Genomic DNA, 23,315 nt, shown 5'->3' with positions numbered 1-23,315 from the left:
CTACCGGCATCACCTACGGCTCCTAGAAACGCTTCCACCAGCATTGTCTCCGCTCCATCCTCAACATTCATTGGAGCGCCTTCATCCCTAACGTCGAAGTACTCGAGATGGCAGAGGTCGACAGCATCGAGTCCACGCTGCTGAAGATCCAGCTGCGCTGGGTGGGTTACGTCTCCAGAATGGAGGACCATCGCCTTCCCAAGATCGTGTTCTATGGCGAGCTCTCCACTGGCCACCGTGACAGAGGTGCACCAAAGAAGAGGTAGAAGGACTGCCTAAAGAAATTTCTTGGTGCCTGCCCCATTGACCACCGCCAGTGGGCTGATCTCGCCTCAAACCGTGCATCTTGGCCCCTCATAGTTCGGCGGGCAGCAACCTCCTTTGAAGAAGACCGCAGAGCCCACCTCACTGACAAAGGAGGAAAAACCCAACACCCAACCCACCAATTTTCCCCTGCAACCATGCCTGCCTGTCCCGCATCGGACTTGTCGGCCACCAACGAGCCTGCAGCTGACGTGGACATTACCCCTCCATAAATCTTCGTCCGCGAAACCAAGCCAAAGAACACACACACACACACACACACACACACAATAGACAATATTCTGTCACACTTGTATAATTAGATGACAAACTTGACTTGAATTAAGTAGTTAAACCATGAAAGGGTAAATGCACCAAATAACGATCATTAGAAGTTATCTCCAATTAATCCAATTGGGAACAAACATCTTCCCAAAGAATGGTTAGAATATGGAACCCACCAACCCCAAGATGTAATTGGGACAGATGCATTTAAGAAAGGCTGGAAAATATAAAGATTGTGCTAACAAGTTTAACTGGAACACTCAGAGAATTTACATAGAACACCTTAGCACAGTACAGGTCCTCCAACCCTCGATGTTGTGCCAAACCATATAGTTAAAAAAAGTGCTAAACCTCCCTACCCCATAACCCTCTATTTTTTTCCCCATCCATGTGCTTCATAGTCTCTTGAATGTCCCTAATGTTTTAGGCTCCACCACCATCCCTGGCACGGCATTCCAGGCACTCACAACTCTGTTAAAACCTTACCCCTGATGTCGCCCCTAAATGTCCCTCTTGTGTTTGTCATTCTTGCCCTGAGAAACAGGTGCTGGTTGTCCACTCTATCTACACCTCTCAATCTTGTAAACATCTCCCAAGTTTCCCATCATCCTTCTACGCTCCAAAGAGAAAAGTCCCAGCTCTGTCAACCTTGCCTCATAAGCCTTATTTTCCAAACCAGGTAACATGCTGGTAAATCTCTTCTGCACTCTCTCCATTATATTGAACTCTCAGGTCAATGACCTGGTTCAGTTTTTCACTTAAATTAAAGACTCTCAGGAGGACATACATAGATAAGAAGGAATAACATAAATCGTGAGAGAAGCTGTTTAAATAGTGCACAAAAATCAGGGCTTTCAGACTGCAATGATGCCAATTTAAACTCATCCCAACCAGTCTGCACATTGTCTATACTCCTCCATTCTCTACACTTTCATGAACCAGTTTAAAATTTGAACATCGCAAGCATACCCGCTTCCACCACTTCCTCTGACAGCATGCTCAAGGCACCCATAACCCACCATGGTTTTTGGGGTGGCGGGAGGGGGAAACCAGTGGAAATTGCCTTGCACATCTCTTAAATATTCCACCTTTCACATCAAAACATGATGGCCAGAGGTGTTTTTGCAACTCTGCTGCTTCCTGTAGCCTTGGACAAAGCAGTTCCCGTACCAAAATGTCACGCATCTAGACAGGAAACTTGCATGGTGTAACCATCCATCTTCTTGTGTGACTCATTTAAGGAACCTATAGATTAGCTTTAACATTGCACAAAAATAAAGTGTGGTACTGTTAGATTTTAAGTGTACAATATTTGTTCAGGAATATTACAAAACATTTCAGTTATTTATCCAAGGCTGCAATAAAAGCCCCTGGATTAATATAGAATGGAAAAAAGCTGCAATGAATCATTACTTCTATTTTGCATCTGGGTGGGTTGCAGCCTTCCAGGCTGCACCAATTTCTCCTACCTTGGGGAACAACTTCTTCCTTTTGTCATTTTAACCAGTTCTGCTTTTTCTGTTCAAAGACTCTGGCCTACTATTAACTACACTTTACACAGGCAGCACTGTGTACTTGTAACTGCTACTCTAATTTTCTCCATTAATCCATCTGGGCTCATCATTTCAAAGGTATTCCCTTTGTTCTATACCCCACCTTCCCTACTATTAAAAACTAATCAGTTTTCTTTCCCAGTTCTGATGAAGGCTCTTGGTCCTAAATCAATAACTGTTTTTCCCCCACTGATGCTGATCTGCTAAAGGCTTGCTCTCTGCATTTTCTTTCAGATTTCTGAAATGTGTTTTTTTTTAAAATTAACAATAAAGCAGCAATGGACAGAAGCCTTAAATGAAACCTCTTGGTAAAAGTCTATCATGATCAATCAGGCTTGAATGATGGAAGAAACCTCATAATTGGAGTTTTAAACAAAGCTCAATTCTCTGCTCATTTTGCAATTGTGGAGTGAGGAGGAAGGCGAGTACACCATGGATGGCCAGTAAGGTTAGAGCAGGACTGGGAACTCGAATAGTGGAGGAGGTCATTTGGGGGAGGGGAGAATGGGGAAAGAACCAAGTGGTACAAGCACCAACTGAAGAATGTACACATTCAGGTCATCAAGAGGAATTCAACAATGAAACCAAAGAAGAAATGGGAGTCACCCATTCAGCCCGCTGTACCTGTTCCACCAACTGAGCTTCTTCTGCTTTCTTTGGTAGAAAATTCCAAAGACTATCAACCCTTTGCTAAGATCTTTATAAAATTTGTGGACCAAACATGCTGGCCAGGTTAAAGTAGGCCAATCTTACCAATACACAACCTGACACCCCATTCAGGCTGTATTTGATATGAGTTGTTCCTGCCCTTTGTAATTTCAGATTTTAAACCGTGCACAGAATACCATCAATGTCTCTGCACCATTAGCCACTTTCAGGTGGAATCGCTTGGAAAATGCGGCTCCGGAGCAGGCTGCAAGTATCTGTGAAGAGACATTCAGGTGGCAGCACTGAAGGAGGTGTTCTGCCATATGAAAGGTCTGCATCAGGGAAAGGGGCCACAGAGCAAAAGCTGGCTCCCGAGTCCGAGAAAGGGCAGCTATCTGACAGCTCACCTCTCCACTGCCTGACTGGGCGGCTGGCCCCGAGAATCCTGATTTATTGAAAGCTCTCACCTATTAAATTTAGGGGGATTTTGTGAACATGCATAAGCCCTGTAGTCCCCCGCCGGGGGGCCGTCAGGCAGTGGGGAGGGTAGGTTTCGGCAACGGGTCTCCAGCTGACTGTCAACAGCCTGCCCGCTGCTAGGCACCTGAAAGCTGGTACCAACATTGCCTGAGCTGCTTTCAGGTGCAACGGGGGATTCTTGAAGCAGGATATTATACATACAGGAGAAGGGTTAGGTAGGTAAGCCTCCTGACCGGGTTCTCCACTTTCAGGTGGCCACCCGACAGCCGCATAGGAGTACAATAGGCTGCTTTACAGTCGGGTATTGTGGCCACCTGAAAGTGGCTATTGTCACCAAGACCCGGATCAAACATGCATGTGCATAAAGAACTTCAATGTACACAATTAGTAAGATTTGAGAAAAAACACATGACATTACACAAAATACTATACTGCAGTTAAAATTCAGAATCTTTTGGATTCAAACTTATTCACAGCTCCCTTGAGCTCCCCAACTCAAAATTAAGTTAGAACAGTCAGAAACAAAAGTAAAAGCACAATGTTGGAGAAACTCAGCAGGTCAAACAAAATACTTTACATTGCAAAGATACATAATCAATATTTTGAGCTTGAGCCCTTCATCAAGCAGTTCAAATGTAGGCAGACACTAGAACAAAATGGTATTGGGGGAAAGGAAGGAGCAGGTGGAGGAACACAGTCCCACATGCAGGAGGTAATAGGTGGCTAAGTGTGAGAGGGCACACCAGCAAACAAGGGGAAGGTGGTTGGGTCTGTGAATGGAGAGGAAAGGGGAATTGAGAGCTAGAGGAAAGACTGAGGGATGTGGAAGAGAGGGAGAATAGAGAGTAGATGAGCAGAAACTAGAGAGGTCTATGTTAATATCATCCAGTTGGATAGTGACCAGATGAAAAATTACATGTTGCTCCTCCAACTTACAGATGATCTTTGTTTGACAGTACATGGATTTGTGTTGCAGGCTAAATGATAGGAGGTTGGCCAACAGACCACTGATAGAGGTAATAGAGGGGCATGGGATTTTTGCATTGGGTGGGGCTAGAGCAAGGTTATGGAAATAGATGCAAGAACTTAGGCTTTGATGGTGTAAAAGTTACTACCCATTGATCCAGAGGCAAGTTCAAATTGAACCGTGGCAGCTGGACAATGCAAATAAATGTGGAATTGAAGCTGGTCTTAGCAATAGTAAACAAAACTGCCAAACAGTTAAAGAAACTTGTCCAGCAGTGTTGTGATGCCACTTGTGCAATGTCTTGGATGCCAGAGTCTTCAAGTTCTAAGACCTAATCAGGTTTAGCTGAAATTCACTTAAAATAGCACATAAAAAGTGATGTGCTGCTCAAGAAAATTTTAGACTGATCAGGTCAGAGGTTCAGCTTGGGGAGATTATCTTCAACCAAGGCTATTTCACCTCCACCTCAGGCAGCAAGTGTGGAGATGGAGAACCAATGGACGATTGCCCAACACACAACAGAAACAGACAGGTGCACCAGCAAATTCTCCAGTGTTCATTTAGCTCACTTATAACAGATTTTCCTTTTAGGATACTGGCAAGAGCAATAATTCCCAAGAGCAGTGCAGTCAGAGACACATGGCTGAATGCATAGGAGAAAAAAAATCAAGAGAAAAGTGATGAAAGGGATTCATTTGTTAGAAGGTCAACATTTCTGAAGCAGCAGGCACAGCTCCAGGATGGTGCCTCTCACGTCATCCCATGCACTAGCCACAAGGATGACATCCCATGGTTGGAGGGCATCCTGAAGGGCTACGACAAAATGCCACAAGATATGGTCCACATCGGAAGGAGCACAGTGGATAGGAGGGGGGGGGGTAAAATTCCACAGAAACATTTTAGGAAAATTTTGGAAAGTAGGACCTCAAAAAGATACCAATCTTAGGATTATAACCTGTATCAACAAGAATAGAAATAAGATGGAGACAATGAACATTGATAGAGTTGGTGCAAATGGAAGAGCTTTGAACTACTGAAATTTTGAGACTACTTTAGAAAACTCTGAACTTTAAATGGATGAAGCCTCAACAGCTACACGGGCCCCTTTGTCAGTTCTGACAAAATATCACAGACCCAAAATGATGACTTTTCCTCTTTCCATAGATTCTGCCAAACATGCTGAATTTTTTTTATTTATTTGCCATTGCCCCCACCCCCCAGATTTCCAGCATATTTTTTTTTTTAAGTTTCATTCATGAAAGTGTGTTTGTTAGTATGTTGGGGGATGTTTAAATTAACTTGGCAAGAGATATAAAGATAGAACTCAATGTTAGAAACGTTATGCAATCAAAATTAATATTCAGAAGAAACAAAGGCAAAAAAACAGGGTCAGAATATGGAAAATGAGAACAAGACATTACATCTAAATGCATGCTACATCCTCAACAAGGAGAGCATTAATAGCTCAGTCATAATTAAGTGACATCTTGTTCCTGCTAGAAAAAGAAATGGCCATAGACTAATCAAAGCGAGAACCAAATGGTTTAAAGGACACCTTGGAATAAGATGTGGTAGCACTCTTGTTGTGGGGCAATATTAGTTCAGTAGTTAGATGCGATTTTGAATTAACAGATCTTGAACAGATTTGGATGGAAATTGTTACAGGCCTTAATAGTCATTTTAATTTCAAGCCTGGTACATGTAAGAAAGTGTAAGTAACAGGATAAAACAGATGTCAAAGGGACATGTAGACCAGGCAAATGAAACTCAAGCAATGTAAAAGGGATAAAGAGGATACAATTTTCTAGATTAGAAAGTCAAAATTTAAATGGCTCAGAGCTTCATCTCTGCAACAAGTGTTAATTAATCTTTTGAAGGGACCTACTTTGTAAAGAATGTAAAATTCTACCTGTATTATGCCATCAAGTTCAAAAGTGATTAGTTCAATCTGAATCCAGGGATTTTTTTTTCCCCACAATCCAAAAAACAGGATTGGGAAAAGACAAAGGGCATGTCAATGGATTGGAAAGAAATAGTACAAGTTGCAGCAAATATGCATTCCTTGAAAACAGACGCAACATGAAAAGTGAATAACAGAAGAGTTTTTTTTTTCTTAAAAAAACCTACTCTAAAGGTGCCAGTAATTGGGAGCATTTTCGATTTTAAATGATTAAGAAATTGATAAAGGTAATAAAGAGTAAACATTGAAGAATCAAAAAAAAATACTGCAAGAGCCTCCAAGAGCAAAAAGAAAAAAATGTCGGGCCCTTTAAAGCCAATTATGACAAAGGTTATAATGGGGAATAAGGAAACAGAAACTACTAACCTAATTCAGTGACATCAATACTTGACAAAATGCTGGAATTATAATGATAGGCATGATGGCAAGTCACTTAGAAAATGTGGCCGAGCAGAGTCAACAGATATTTATGATTAATGTTTTGGAGTGGGTGCAATGAAATTGAGTTTTCGTAAGGTTTTTGACAAGGTTTCATGTAGGAGAGAGCTGCACAAATTTAGAGCACAGTGTTAGATGATGTTATTACATAGCGTGAATTGAGAGTAGAGGAAAAAATCAGTTGGAATTACTGATCCTTCTTCAGTTAGCTGATTAGCGACTGGGCCCCAACTGTTCACAATTCATATTAGCAATTTTGTCGAGGATACTAAAAGTAATATTTCCAAGTTTGCTGATGGCATGAAACAAAGCAGGAATTGGGTAGTGATGAGGATGAAGGGGACAGAATGTGCAACAATGTAGCAAACAGATTGCGAGATGGAAAAAAACATGACACACTGCAATTAAGAGCAATTTGATTTTTAAATGACACCAAAATAAAAATCAGGAAATTTGATGTTCCAGAAGCTCTTGTTCACATGTCATGGAACAACAAGGAGTGCAGCAGAATTTTAAAAAAACAAATGGAATGTTGCCATTTTTAATAGAAGATTTCAGTGCAAGAATCAAGATATTGTATCAGCCCACGGCCCACAGTAAACAGTCGTTGAACACTACTAATGGGCAGACAGCACGTGGGATGAGACACCTACTCCCATAGGCCGCAGGAATAGTGATCGAATCAGCCAATCACAGCTTTCAGATCGCAGGGGGTCCAATCTGGGCCCACACACCTGGGACAACCAATTAGCAGCCAGCCTCATTCAAGCAATGCCCCAGTGATGACATGGCCGACTGTCTATAAAAGCCCAATAAAGTCAGTGTCGATTACACTCCCCTGGTGTACGAGTCTTCTTTCTACCTCGAGCTATGACCATAGTGTCCCCGCTACAGTGGTGATCCTGAGTGATCCAATCGGCACTTTGGACCCAATGATGGAGGAACAGCCTACAATCAACACCATAATGTTGAAGTTGCCAGGCTTCTGGACGTTGCAACCACAGGTGTGGTTCCAGCAGGCAGAGGCACAGTTCTCCATTTGCTGGATATCCACAGATGACAGGCGCTACTACCACGTAGTTAGTGCCCTCGATCAGGACACCGCAGCCCACATCATTGACTTCCTCCAGCAGTCCCCGGAGCAAGGGAAGTATGTGACCATTAAGGAGCTATTAACCCGCACTTTTGGGCTCTCAAAACACGAGCGTGCAACCTGACTGCTGCACATCGACGGTTTGGGAGACAGGGCCCCTTCCACCCTCATGAATGACATGTTGGCCACACCTCTTGCCCGCTGATCCAGCAGATCTTTCTGGAGTGGCTGCCTGAAGACATCCGTCTGCTCATCACAGAGGAAGACTTCGATGACCCCAGGAGAGTGGTTGCCCGAGCAGACATGCAAGGCAGCAAAGAGGGAAGCCTGCATTTCGTTTGAACAGGTGATGGCACCTCATCAGCAATACCCAGCCAGGATCCGACCGACCACCCGATCGATGCACCCCACCGGTGAGAAGTACTGTTTCCATCATCAACAGTGGGTTACCGAGGCAATTGATGCCACTCTCCCTGTGCGTTCCAGGGAAATACCGAGGCCAGCCATCGTTGATGGCTGTGCCAACCAGCCACTGCATAGCCTCCTCCACATCCAAATCTCCAATGTTTCATGGTGGACACCGGGGCACAGAACAGTGTCTTCCCCCATCCGGCCTAGAAGCTCGCAATGTCAAGGTGGACTGAGAGCTTCGAGCAGCAAACGGCTCTAACATTCAGACATTTGACAACCATACAATTCCCCTCCACTTTGGGGACAGACAATTCACCTGGATGTTTATCGTAGCGCCATAAAACAGCTACTGGGTGCTGATTTCCTGAAAGTCAACTCACTACTGGTGGACATTAAAGGGTGTCGGCTGGTAACGCCCAGACATTTCAGACACTCTCGCTCGAGGGCACCTAATTTACTAAACCCCATCTACAATTGGTGAGTTCTGCCAACAATGAATTCGCTTGAGTCTTAGTGGAATTCTCCTCCATCACTACCATTACACTCCATTTCAACTCAGCAGAACCCAAACACTGGGTGAGACACCAAATTATTAGGGAGGGCCTTCCACGCCAGGGCACAGCGTCTTCTCCCAAGAAATTCAACCTGGCTAGAGAAGAGTATCGAAAGATGGAGGAACTTGGCATTGTACGGTGCTGATAGCGCATGGGTCTCCCCCCCCCTCCATGTGGTACTTAAGACAGCTGGAGGTTGGAGGCAGTGGGCAGACTACTGCTGCCTTAACAAGGCCACCATGCCTGGCAGGTATCCCATGCCCCATATTCAGGACTTCACTAATCTGCAAGGCGGACCTCATCGGGGTTATCATCAGATCCCAGTTCACCCCAATGACATTCCCAAAACTGCCATCTTAGCCCCCTTTAGATTGTTTGAATTCCTCCACATGCCATTCTGGCTGAAAAATGCAGCTCTAACTTTCCAAAGGTTGATGGACACGGTGGGCTGGGATCTGCACTTCGTCTTAGTCTACCTCGATGACATTTTAATAGCCAGCCACCCCCACACCGAGCATGCCGCTTACTTAAGACTATTGTTCTCCAGGCCAAGTGAGTTCGGTTTAACCATCAATCCAGCCAAATGCCTGTTTGGCTGAGAGACAATTGATTTCCTGGGCTATCGCATTGACCAACATGGGGCCAGGCTGTTACCCACCAAAGTGGATGCTATTTGTTCCTTCCACAGACCAACGACCATGAAGGGACTGCAAATGTTTGCAGTTATCATCAATTTTTAATCATTGCTTCATACCTGCAGCGGCCCCACATCATGAGTCTGCTATTTACCCTCGCAGCAGGGCTCAGTAAAAACATTCGATGTACACAGAAGGCGACTGAGGCTTTCCAAGCAACCAAAGATGCCCTGGCCAAAGCCACCCTCCTTGTGCATCCTTGTACTTCATGGATTAAGTTAATGAACTTACAGATATTGTCCGTTGTTCGTCTTTTCTTAATAAATCCAGTTTGATCCAGTTTTACTATTTTTGGTACACAGTCAGCCAATCTGTTTGCTAATAGTTTTGCTATTATCTTATCATCTGAGTCAAGTAGAGATATTAGTCTATACAATGCTGGTGTTAGTGGATCTTTCCCCATCTTTGACATTACTGTAATTATTACTGTTTTATATGAATCTGGCATGTTTTGTGTTCCTTCAATCTGGTTCATTATTTCCAGGAGAGGAGGAATTAGTAACTCTTTAAATGTTTTATAGAATTCTATTGGGAATCCGTCCTCCCCAGGCGTTTTATTGTTCGGCAGCTTTTTTAATATATCTTGTATTTCCTCCATTTCAAATGGTTTTATCAATTTGTTTTGTTCCTCTTCTTACAATTTCGGTAGTTCAATTTTAGCTAAAAACTCACCTAATTTGTCTTCTTTCCCTTCGTTCTCAGTTCTGTGTAATTACTCGTAGAATTCCTTAAAGTTTTCACTGATCTCTGTTGGGTTATATATAATTTGTTTGTCCTTTTTCCTTGATACCAATACCGCTCTTTTAGCTTGTTCTGTTTTAAGCTGCCAAGCCAGTATTTTGTGCTTTTTTTCTCCTAGCTCTTAATACTTCTGTTTTATTTTCATTATGTTCTTCTCCACCTTATATGTTTGTAATGTTTCGTATTTTTTTCTTTGTCCGCCAATTCTCTTCTTTATGTTGTATCTTCCCTTGTTGCTAGTTCTTTTTTCTGTACCTACTGTTTCCCTTTCCAACTGTTCTATTTCCCGATTGTAGTCCTTTTTCATCTTAGCATGCTGCTGAAGATCCAGCTGCGCTGGCTGGGTCACGTCTCCAGAATGGAGGACCATCGCTTTCCCAAGATCATGTTATATGGCGAGCTCTCCACTGGCCACCGTGACAGAGGTGCACCAAAGAAAAGGTACAAGGACTGCCTAAAGAAATCTCTTGGTGCCTGCCACATTGACCACTGCCAGTGGGCTGAAATCGCCTCAAACCGTGCATCTTGGCGCCTCACAGTTTGGCGGGCAGCAACCTCCTTTGAAGAAGACCGCAGAGCCCACCTCACTGACAAAAGGCAAAGGAGGAAAAACCCAACACCCAACCCCAACCAACCAATTTTCCCGTGCAACCGCTGCAACCGTGTCTGCCTGTCCCGCATCGGACTTGTCAGCCACAAATGAGCCTGCAGCTGACGTGGACATTACCCCTCCATAAATCTTCGTCCGCGAAGCCAAGCCAAAGAAAAAAAAACATAACTTATTATCTGCCCTCTAATGAAAGCTTTCATTGCATCCTATAGTATAAATTTCTCTTTCACTGATTCCGTATTTATTTCAAAGTACATTTTAATTTGGCGCTCAATAAATTCTCTAAAATCCTGTCTTTTAAGTAGCATGGCGTTTAATCTCCATCTATAAGTTCTTGGTGGGATGTTCTCCAGTTCTGTTGCTAATAGCAGGGGTGAGTGATCCGATAACAATCTAGCTATATATTCCGTTTTCCTAACTCTTCCTTGGATATGGGCTGACAACAGGAACAGGTCAATCCTTGAGTATGTTTTAGGTCTACTCGAATAATATGAGTATTCCTTCTCCTTTGGGTGTTGTCTCCTCCATATATCCAAAAGTTGCATTGATTTAACCATAAATTTGGCTACTTTGTTCTTTCTGCTAGTCTTTTGTCCAGTTTTATCCATCTTTGAATCTAAATTAAGGTTAAAGTCCCTCCTATCAATATATTCCCATGCGTATCTACAATCTTCAAAAAAAAATCTTGCATAAACTTTGAATCCTCTTCATTAGGTGCATATATATTGACCAAATTCCAGACTTCTGAATATATCTCCCTGCTGGATCTATTATTTCCTCCTCTATTTTGATTGGTACATTTTTATTGATTAATATAGCTACACCTCTGGCTTTTGAATTATATGATGCTGCCGTTACGTGCCCTACCCGGTCTCTCCTTAATTTATTGTGTTCCACTTCAGTTAGATGAGTTTCCTGCACTAATGTTTTATCTATTTTTTATTTTTTCAGTAAATTTAATAGCCTCTTCCTTTTGATTTGGTTATGTATTCCATTAATATTTATAGTCATGTGTTTCAACGTGGCCATCTCATACTCTGTTTACATCTCATTTCCACTTCCTCATCACCACCTTTCCCCTTTTCCCCATTTCCATTTCTCAGTTTTCTTTTTTTGAACTTAATGTATGACAACACTTCTAAAACACAAAATATTTCAACTATTCCTACATCTATAATTCCCTTAACCCCAAGTGTCTCCCCCTCCCCCCCCCCACCCCCCGAGTTGCCCCTTGTCCCTTGCCGGGCAATCACAACTCCCCTCTCCATTCGGACTGCAAACCCATTCGCAAGTGTCAACTGATTTCGCAGTGACTGCTATTCTCTCCCACCCAACCCCCTCCAGAAGACTTTTATCTTCACATTACAACAAAGCTCCACCTCTTTTTTTCTCTTTCTTTTTATTTATTTAAACCCCTCCTCTTCCCCCCTTCTCCCTTACTTCCCTTTTTCCCCCTCCTTTAGTTTTTACTTATACATTAGTTTTACTTCTTTATATGTAGTTTGTCATCGTTTTTTGTTCTTGTTACATCTCTTCATCTCTCTTTGCCGTTCTGCAAATTCTCGTGCTTTCTCTGGATCCGAGAACAGTCTGTTTGCTGCCCTGGAATAACTATTTTAAGCACTGCTGGATATCTTAACATAATTTATAGCCTTTTTTCCATAGGATCGATTTTGCTGCGTTAAACTCCTTCCTTTTCTTTAGGAGCTCAAAACTTATGTCTGGGTAGAAAAAAAATTTTGACCTTTGTATTCCAGTGGTTTTTTTTGTCTTCTCTTATTTTATTCATTGCTTTCTCCAATATATTTTCTCTTGTCGTGTATCTCAGGAATTTTACTAAAACGGATCTTGGTTTTTGTTGTGACTGTGGTTTCGGGGCTAATGTTCTGTGTGCCCTTTCTTTTTCCATTCCTTCCTGTATTTCTGACATTCCCAGGACTTTTGGGATCCATTCTTTTATAAATTCTTTCATGTCTTTGCCTTCTTCATCTTCCTTAAGGCCCACTATCATTATATTGTTTCACCTACTATAGTTTTTCATTATATCCATCTTCTGAGCTAACAACTCCTGTGTTTCTTTAACTTTTTTGTCACTTTCTTCCAATTTTCTTTTAAAGTAATTCACTTCCATTTCTACAGCCATTACACGTTCTTCCATATTTTCTAATCTTTTCCCTACATCTGTTATAACCAGCTCTATTCTACTCACTTTTTCTTCTGTACTTTTCATTTTACTAAATTCTAGTGTTAGCTATTCTTTTAATGCTTTCATTTGTTCTTGAAATTTTTTTTTAATCTATGCACTGTCCATTCATTTTACCTATTCCTTTGTGCAGAGCTTGGTATTCTTCTTCTTCTTGTGTCTGCTCTTGGGTTTGTCTTCTATTTCTCTTCCTTGTATCTGTGTCTCTTCTGACTTCCTCGTTGAGCTGCTTGTCTCAGTTTGTTGGGTATTTTTTTTCCTCCAATGATTTCTTGACATTGTTCCTCTTCTTCTGGGCTGGTTATCTGTTGTGTCTCTTGCTTTGTTTTTTTTTCTCACCCCTCCCGTTCCCATTGCTTTCTTTATCTTCCAGCTGGGGGCCCTGCTGTCGGGCCTCTCTCAGCTGTTGGTGCTGTGGAGTGAAACTCCACAGCTGGTCCCCCCTCCCGTCGGTCTTCTCCTTGACGTGTGCAGTAGCACACCCCTGTTTGTAATCCTGCGGTCAGTGGGTCGTGACCCTGCGAGATCTCCACTAACCTCGGGGAGTGGCCTCCTCTTTCCATGGCAGGTCCCTGCTTTCTCGTGCAGGTTAGGCCTTCACCTTTCTCTTCCAGCGTCCTTCTTTCTTCCTGTTGTTTGTGGCTTTTCTTTCTTAGGTTCCATTTTCTCCACACCTTTATTTTTTATTTGTTGTGATTTGTGTGTCTGGGGCTTTGCTTTTTCTTCACTTTTTTCCTTCTTTTCTGGAGAGGGCTGGTATTCTCCTACCAGCCACTACTCTATCAGGTGGCTCCTCATGTTGTCTCCCTCCTTGTGCATCCCAGGATAGACACCCCGACCGCCCTCACGGTAGACGCCTCCTGCACAGCGGTCAGGGGTGTACTTGAGCAACTGGTTAATGGACAGTGGCAGCCGCTGACCTTTTTCAGTATACATCTCAGGCCACCAGAGGTCAAGTACAGTGTATTCGATAGGGAGCTGTTAGCCTTATACCTGTCAATTTGGCATTTCTGTTACTTCCTGGAGGGCAGCAAGTTCAAATTTACACAGACCACAAACCACTTACTTTTGCTTTCAGCAAGGTGTCAGACCCGTAGTCAACCAGACAACAGTGGCACCTACATATCTGAATTCTCAATGGACACTGAACATATCGTTGGGTCTAATGTGGTAGCTGATGCCCTATCCGGTCCGGCTATCTTACCAGTGCACGGCCCCATCCCGGGTATCGACTATGCAGCCTGGCAGATGCGCAGAAAGCAGACCCTGACATACCAGGGTACCGGACAGCACTCACCAGCCTGCAACTGGACGACATCCACATCGCCCTAGGTAACCACACGCTGCTCTGCGACACCTCAACTGGTAAACTGCACCCCATCATTCCAGTCACATGGAAGAGGCGAGTTTTCGATTGGTCCACAATTTGGCTCACCCCGCTATCGGGACTACAGTTAGAATGATTGTCAACAGATATGTCTGACACAGCCTCCGTAAAGAGGTCACTCAGTGTGCCAAAATACGTACTCAGTGCCAGGCATCCAAGGTCCAGACCTCTGCAGCCTTTCAAACCAGCACAATGCCATTTCAGCCATGTGCACTTAGATATTGTGGTGAACGTTTTCTATTGATCATGGTCGACCAGATGACTAGATGGCCAGAAGCAGTGCCGCTACCTGAAATCTCCATGGAGACGTGCAGATGAACTCCCTTGGGTCCTGCTAGGCATCTGCACTGTCCTGAAAGAGTATCTCAAGGCATTCTCTGATGAGTTGATCTATGGGTCGCCCCTAATCATCCAGGACGAATTCTGACAGCTTCCGAGGACTTGGGCAGCTCCCAGCAGCTACATTGTCTCGACTGTGTGAGCACCTGGCTTCAGAAACCCCAGTTAAACCCAGAGCTCACATGCAAGCAGAACCTTTGTCACAAAAAACTTTGCAGACTGTCACTACGTTTTTGACCGACATGGGGCTCACTGGACATCCCTTCAATGGCCTTATGAAGAGCCATACTGCGTCATCAGACAATGGATCTGCTTGCATGTTGGACGTTGGTGGTTCTCGACCAGCTGAAACTGGTCCATTTGGATGTTAACCAGCCAGTTACTCACCCAACCCCACAATGCAGGGGTCGGTCAGCAAAAGTGTCCAAATCGTTGGTTCGGGGAAGGGAGAAAAAAAAAAGTTATGTAGTGGCCCACTCCACGGGCTGATAGCAAACAGTCAAACACGATGGTCAGGCAGACAGCACATGGGATAAGATGCCCACTCCCTTAGGCCGCAGGAGCAGTTGAATCAGCCAATCACAGCCAGCAGATTGCAGGGAGTTCAATCCGACCTGACGCATTCAGGACAACCAATCAGCAGCTGGCCTCACTCAGGTGGTGACAAGGTCGGCTGCCTATAAAAGGCAGAGCTGCAGTCCAATAAAGTCAGTGTCAATTACACTCCCTTGGTATGCGAGTCTTCTTTCATCCTCGAGATATAACCATAGCGACCCCGCTACAATATCTTTTTATTGTAAATTTTATTTTTCATTTGTATCAATACAAGTACAGTATTTATCTATATCATAAATTAATAAAAACACCACAAAAAGAATACACAATTTCATATTTTCTCTCCCCCCACTCCCCAAAAAAGTAGGAAAGATAGAAAATAAATAAAGCCTGGCTGATAATCATATAACCTCTTGATTAATTAAATTTAAATTTACATAGTGATCATGAATCTTGAATTAACTAAGGTGAGCTGGAGTGGGAATGGCAGACAGTAGATGAAGTCATAGCAATAAAATCCATACAAGGTTTCCAAATTTTTCTGGTTAATTCCATAAATTTTACCTTATTTTCTCCAATGGTATACAATGTAATAGTTCTGTTTGCTATCTATTCAACCCCACATTATTTCCACATTACGGCTATATATTTCTTTCCTATTGCTACACTTAAAAACTTCTGCTAAGTATCTAACTTCGAATCAAAAATATCTCCCATTAGAAATATTTTGGGATCTTTCAAAACTTACACCTTCATAACTCATTCCAATTTTTTTTCTTTTTCACATTGTCAAACTGCATGGAGAAAAGTTCCTACTTCTTTATTACATCTAAAACATTTATCAGAATAATTTGAATTAATTCCTTGTAATTTGTATGGAGTATATAATTGATGTAAAAAAATTAAATTGTACAATATTTTAATACAATTACAATATTCTCCATTACATGTTGGACCCCTGCACCCACACTCTACAATGCATTAGAACTCATCTGCAAATAGAAAACAAACCTGAAACTTTTTCCTGCAACCTTGAAACTCAGAACATTGCAACATGTACTAGCCACTAATAAAAACTTCCACTAGTTTTCAAACCACCGTCGATATAACCAATTTTTCACAGAATAATTACTAATACAAGAAAATTATGTTGATATAGGGCCAGATTCCCAAATGTTTGATTAAAGTATATGTAAATCCAGAGTCTCAAAGGAAGGAAGAGAACATTTTAGCTAAGGAAGGAAATCCAAAGTTTAATGACTTGACAGTCATCTTCATGGCTACATTTATCAGATGCTTAACTATTAAATCTCGAGATGAAGAAACCTAAACTGGTTTGGAGAGAATTTACATCCTCAGAGATTAATAGTCTTTGCACTATACTTTTCTACTACACTAACAAGTGGAGATTATCTGATGCAATAGCCATGATTTATCAGGAATAAAGAGATGGGCAAGGTGGAATAAGATCATTCATCTCTCTGCACCAATGCTTTTTGAGAGCTTTGCATTTATCCCAATTCCCCAAATCTTGCCTCAGAGGCCTGTAAGGAGGTTTCTTTGTAGATCAAATTCCTTTTTCAAAGGGAATTGGATCCAATAACTAAACATTGTTTCAGAGTCTCTCCATCACCTGCCTGATTATTCTACCAGCTGTTCCAAATCCATCACAGGAAACTTTCCTCTTATTTATTCTATCCAGATATACATGGATTTAAAAGCCTGATAAATCTTTAGTTAATCTTTTATGCTTACAGAACAGCAGTACTTTTACAAGGTTTAGTTTAATAAATATTTAACCTTCAGAACAGGACAAACATTGACTTACTTGTTGAAGGTTTCCTTTCTTCTGGTTCCAGTTTCTTTTCATTTTCCTTCCACCTTCGAATCTGCTCCTGTCTCATTTTAAAGAACAGAATCTGTTTTTGTTCTTCATTAAGTTCAGCCAGAAGCTCTGGGTCGATAAACATAGTCTCCAATATCTGTTGCAGCATTTTCACAGCCTCGTTCTTTTACCAGTTACTCGAATTTCAAAACCAAGCTCAAGGTCACAGTTTAGAGAGTGGCTAAAAGTCAGCAGGACTGACCCAAATCCTGATAACTCGTGGTTCCTGCTCAGGTCACCTGCAGACAACAAGAAAACAAAAGCAGCTCAGTGTCAAACTGACCAGGTTGCAGTGCAAGATGAATTTCAAACTTTTCGTTCATCATTCCCAATATGAAAAGTTCAATAGGATGTCTGTCAAAGTAACAAAAGAAAAAATAAATAGAAATATGCAGGAATCTCCTCCCCCCCCCCCCCCCCCCAATGAAACTCTTATGGATTTGAAGGTGTCCAGAAGAAAGTGCCAATTATTTTGTCGATTAATCACCAAAGTCAAATAAAAAATGAGGAAAGTTGCTCCATTTTAAAATTTTAGACATAGAACATGGTAACAGGCCATTCTGGCCCATGAGCCAGGCTGCCCAAATACACTCAATTAACCTACAACCTCTTGTACATTTTGAAGGGTGGGAGGAAACAGGAGAACTCTGAGGAAACCCACGCCGACACAGGCAGAATGTACAAACTCTTACAGACTGCACCTGATTGGAAACTGTGTCACTGGTGCTGTAATAGTGTTGCGCTAACCATTATGCTAACTGTTAGTCTAATGAAAGAGTAAAGAAAGACCATCAGCCACTGCCTGCAAACATGACTAGATTTTCAAAATGTCAGGTTTCAGACTCAAAGTGAGATAGTGTGGAGACAAGCCTTTTATCCATCAGGTCGGCACCTCTCACCTACCATCCATTTACATTAATACATTATTTTTATTTATTCTCTGCACACTTCCATCAGTTCCTTCCCAGATTCTACCCCTCATCTGCACACTGGGGGCAATTCACAGTGGCCAATTGACCCACACCACTTTGGAAGGAAGGAGGAAGCTAAATACCCATTGGAAATCCATGAAGTCACAAGAAGGACATTCAACCACCACCCTAAGCAAGGAGGGAACATAGGTCTCTTGGGCCACAAGACAGTGGCTTCATGAGCTGTGTCGCCTTCTGAAGACTCCAGGAGCTGGATGACTGATATCACATTAATTCTGAAATTCAATGTCATATAATGCTGTTAAAACCATTTAATCTTGACACCAAAAGCCATTCTGCCCAATGTATCCATACTGGCACCTAGCAGAGCAATCCCATTAATTCAATTTCCACTCTTTATTCCCCAAGATTTTTTTGCCACTTACCTGTGGCAAGGAGCAATGTAGCAGCCAGTTAACCTGCCAGCCTATCATCAGAACGTGGGAAGAAACCAAAGCACCACGAGGAAACCCACGCAAATCACAAAGAAAACAAGCTTTACACTAGAGATCAGGAGAAAACCAGGTCTCTGGTCAGCTATGCAGTAACTCTAACTGCTGATAAAAATCAAAAAGTGTAGATGCTGGAATCTTGAATAAACAGGAAGTTAAAGGGACTCACCACGTCAGGAAGCATCTATGGGTAGAAATGACCAGCTAATGTTTCAGATCTGGACCCTTTATGAAGCCGCTTACCATCTTTATGGCTCAAGGGGCAGAGTGGAGGACACTGAATTCCATGAAAACTATAGAGCTTCTTCCTGCTATTTATCAGATCCTTAAATGGACCACAATAGTAAAAGATAGTCTTGCCCTGTTTAACTGTTCTTTTCTCTATTGCATTTTTGTTTAATTGTTACACTATCTCCTGCACCTTTGTTTTATTCTTGCACTGTTGAATAGGCTGATTTGCCTGGATATCATGCAAAACAAAGTGTTTTACTTTGTACATGGTACATGTGGCAATAAACAATACAAAAACCACTAGAATTGTCTAGCAAGTTCTTGACAATAAGAAACTTCTTTCTTCCCAAACGATAGACTCAACAATAATAATCCAGCACTGATACTCTACAACGAATTGGGCTTGATCTACTAATCACACCACAAGATGGAATGAACTTGGAACTCGCAGAACAAAATTGAAATACTTAATTTTCAAATAAGAATGCATCAAATTAAAATTCATGCCACTGACTGAACTGCGTCACGACAGCATTCACTGGTCTAAAACGCAATTGCAGTTTGGTTAACTTGGCAGGGCTTTCCAGTGGACAAGCACATCATTGAAAGAGGGTTTCAAACAGAAGGTCACTGGTGCCACAGGCTCTCGCAATCAATGTAATGCATGAATCACGGGGGCGAAGTGGCATTAAACTTTAGCTCCCATTTTAAGAGAGCATTTGATTTAAAATAGGTAGATTGAATGGTTGTGATTGAAAACATGCCGTTCCATCGGCTTCCCGGTTTTCTGCCAAAAATGTCATGTGCTACGAGAAATGTACGGAGTTTTCCTTTTGAACTTGAAGTTATTTCCCTTTGTGGAAATAGACTTTCTAATAACGCTGGATGGACAAACTTCGCCCCAATCCTCGAAGCGCCTCGTTTCTAAACCCTTTGGCAGTCGTCTCGCATTTCAAAAGTTCATCCCATCACAGCGTGCTCAGGCAACGTTAAATCACCCTCTTTCAAGGGGTGACTCACTCACTTTGGTTTGAATGATTGATTAATTAAACCCAACCTGCACCATGCGGTACAATGGGTTGTTTAACTTCCTTCACAAGGGTCCAGAGTGCAAACCAGGAACGGCGACGCGATTCAGTTTCTTTCTATTTGGGACCCAGGAGCTGAAGGGACTCCCACGTTTTAGTCAGCGGAAGATTTCGCCGAGCGGTACACACCTTCTGCTTCGAGCAAGGCAACTCGTCGCACTTTGCTCCCGGGGCTGGAGCTCCTTCCTGGCGAAGGATCAGAGAGCGTGACCGACCATCACTCCCGACTTTCGGCCAAGATGACGGTCAGAGTCCGTGTGGATGTTGTGGCGGGCTGATGGGAGCGACGACTCCCCGCCAGCTGCCTCCGCCCAGCACAAAAACTCTCCGCCAGTGTTGGCCCCAACTGAGACACGGTGGCAGCTCTTCCAGAGCACTCCGACCGGGACCTTGGGCTCCAGCGCTAACCTCGCACCGGCCCGTGGAGCGGAGATCTCCGGCCGCTCACCCCGCGAAGTTACGGCAGCATGACATGTCTACACTTCCACCGCATGCCGCGCATTCCTGCCCACTGCTTCATGAACGTGTCCACGCCCCCCTCTCCCTTGCTACTGACTGATGGGCCACTCGACCGATCGTGTCGACGCGCCGCCCCGTTAGTCGCCCCGCCTTCTCCCCTTTGACTGACGCGTTTGCTCACCAATCAGACTCCCAACGCTGGTTACCCTCCCCGCCTCTTACGCTCGTTCCACCTTCACCTGCGAATAGGTCAAGAGACGTGTGGCCGAGGTTAAATGTTGAACACTTCCCCGCAGCCAGTAGGTGAAGGCGGAGATGTGATCTGCTGCAACCTGTTGGTAAATTGAGCAGGAGGCGGGAGAGACTGGAGTTTGGAGCAAAAAGTAAACTGAAGCGGAGGTAAACGAGGTCTAAAACCGGAGCAACGCACAAAGGGCTGGAGGAACTCAGTGGGTCGCCAAAATCCCTTCATCGGGAGTACATCTGCCCTCGGTCACAAAACAGGGAAAGGATTCCCCTCAACCACACCGATCACCCCACTAGCCTCCGCATCCAACCTATAATTTTCCCTGTCATTTCCAAGCAGACCCCACCACCACTTCCCTCCCATTTTCCCTTGCCCCGGGGATCGCGCTCTCCTTGACTGCCAGGTCCACTCGTCCCTTCCGATGAATTGGCGCCTCCCTCCCCTGACAGCTTCTCCCCGAATTGGGGGTCCGCCTTCCTCTCACCTCCACCTCTTTTCCTCCCCTTCCCACCTGTGACCTGTGGTTTCTCCCCCCTCTTGCCTCCCACCCCAACCTTTCATTCGGACACCTGCCCGGTTCTTGCTATTACTGATGGATTTCAGCCCAAAACGCCTTCCATGGGTGCTGCTGGACTCGCTGGGTTCCCCCAGCGCTTTGAGTGGGGTTGAAGGAGCATTACTCCCGATGCCTCATTAGTGGTAATGGCGGTGTGTGGGATAAATGATTGGCTCTCATTTACAGTGTTGAGGGGAGATACAGGAACCCGCAGATGCTAAAAGCTGCTCAGCCAGTGGAGTTCTTCAATGTATAGTCTAAATACATAGAGTATAAGACATCAAGAATGTAAAAGACTATTGCCCCATTTTCCTTTGCATGTGTTTCATTGAGTATAAAATGTATTTTAAAAAAAAACAAAATCTAGCCACTGTGTTCTGATGCAAGGTGTCAACCTAAGATGGTGACCATCTCTTCACCCACACCCCGGAAGATGCTGCGTGTCCTGCTGGGTTCCTCCAGCAGCTTAGTTTACGGTCAGTAGAACATGACTTGGTTTCAAATGAGGCAGACTTTTAAAAAGTTATTTGAGGTTGAGGATGACCAGTCTCTCCAACAGATGGCTGTGTGATTTTCTTTAAGATGAGATGGACACTGTGCCCCAGGCTTGGCAGGGTGAGGTGAGATCTTTGCCCACTGACAAGGGTACCATAAGAGCTGGAGACTGCACTTTGCTGGTGGTCAAACACAGACATGCTCTGGTGAAACCACTATTGTACATATTTGCCATATCTAAGTAATATGACCTTTTCTGTTTGACCCTGCTCTCACTGACTGGCTCATTTCTTCCCCATAAAGGCCACAAGCCTACCCCCAGTTCAAATCTAGGTCAGTGCGAATGACCCACACAGGGACGCTGGCCATCTCTTGCAAATAAAAGTCTTCAGTGTTGGGAACTTTCAGTCTTTGTGTAATTGATTTTGCGCACACACTGCTGGAAATCTGGAAATGCAGGGAAAACTCACGAGGTAAGGGTACATCTGTAGAAAAGTTGACTGTTTCTCTTTCCACAGATGCTGCAGGAGTTACTGTTTTTTTATAGAATTTTCTGGTTTTGTTTTTAATTATATGCACTTAAACTATATTTGGACACACACAAGCGCTATTTATACAGTGACTTTTGAGTGATGATCATTGAAGCCAGCACCACCCCTGGTGCTGAATGGGATGAAACATAGAATGGTCATAGACTACAGTCAGACTATCAGTAGGTATACACAGCTGGACATGTACCCTCGCCCTCGCATATCCGACATGGTAAATCAAATTGCCCAACATCGGATATTCTCCACTATCGATTTAAAGTCAGCATATTATCAGCTCCTCATTCGCCCGGCTGCCTCGAACATTTCCTGTGTGTTCCCTTTGGAGTCACCAGTGGGGTCTTGGCCTTCAGGCAGGAGATGACTGCATGGTAGACCAGTACATGCTGCAAGCCACTTTCCATATCTGGACAACATCACCATTTGTGGCCATGACATGCAGGATCATGAAGCCAATCTCCAAAATTTTCTTCAGGCCACCAAACTCCTTAACCTCACATACAATAAGGATAAGAGTGTGTTTTTCACAACTCACCTTACCATCCTTGGCTGTGTCATAGAGAACGGAGTAATTGGCACCAATCCCGACTGCATGCACCCTCTTCTGGAACTCCCCCTCTCCCACAGCCTCAAGGCTCTGAAAGGTGCCTGGGTTTTTTCTTTTACTATGCAGACAAGGCCCACCCCTTTGTAAAATCCACCTCTTTTCCCCTGATGTCAGAGGCCTGTGTGGCCTTCAGCCACATCAGGCAGACATTGCCAAGGCCACAATGGACAATTTCACTTCATTTCAGATGGAGAGCGATGCATCTGAATTTACTCTGGCAGCTACCTTTAACCAGGCAGGCAGACCCGTAACCCTTCTTCTCCTGCACCCTTCAGGGCCCCAAAATCTTACACTTCTCAGTCGAGAAGGAGGCCCAGACCATTGTTGAGGCGGTACAGCACTGGAGACACTACCTTGCTGGCAAACTATTTATCTTGCTGACTGACCAATGTGCAGCCATTTTTGTTCAACCACCAACAGCTAGATAAAATCAAAATCAACAAGATATTGAGGTGGAGAATCAAACTTTCCACCTACAATTATGATATCTTTAACAGCACGGGAAACTCAATGAACCTCCAGATGCCCTATCCTGCGGAACATGTGCTAGCACA

The 23,315-nt window shown here is 43.5% G+C and overlaps 1 protein-coding gene across 2 annotated transcripts in view; it reads right to left on the bottom strand.

Annotated features, from left to right (window-relative positions):
- Positions 1 to 20,408, bottom strand: part of sh2d4a (SH2 domain containing 4A) — a 76,946-nt gene extending 56,538 nt beyond the window's left edge. The window contains exons 1-2 of one of the 2 annotated variants that reach the window (XM_069925838.1): positions 19,979 to 20,408; positions 17,051 to 17,346 (exon numbers count right to left, since the gene is read on the bottom strand). In XM_069925838.1, coding sequence (XP_069781939.1) covers positions 17,051 to 17,216 — 166 coding nt within the window. In that variant the 5' untranslated portion in view covers positions 17,217 to 17,346; positions 19,979 to 20,408. Of the gene's footprint in view, positions 1 to 17,050; positions 17,347 to 19,785; positions 19,954 to 19,978 lie in introns of those variants that run through there. The other variant, XM_069925839.1, reaches the window with a different exon arrangement.
- Positions 20,409 to 23,315: the final 2,907 nt, after the last annotated feature.

This window comes from Narcine bancroftii, chromosome 3 (assembly GCF_036971445.1).
Source record: "Narcine bancroftii isolate sNarBan1 chromosome 3, sNarBan1.hap1, whole genome shotgun sequence".
In the NCBI taxonomy this organism is placed as follows: Eukaryota; Metazoa; Chordata; class Chondrichthyes; order Torpediniformes; family Narcinidae; genus Narcine; species Narcine bancroftii.
The sequence above is the reverse complement of the archived record's forward strand: the minus strand, read 5'-3'. Positions and strand labels throughout refer to the sequence as shown.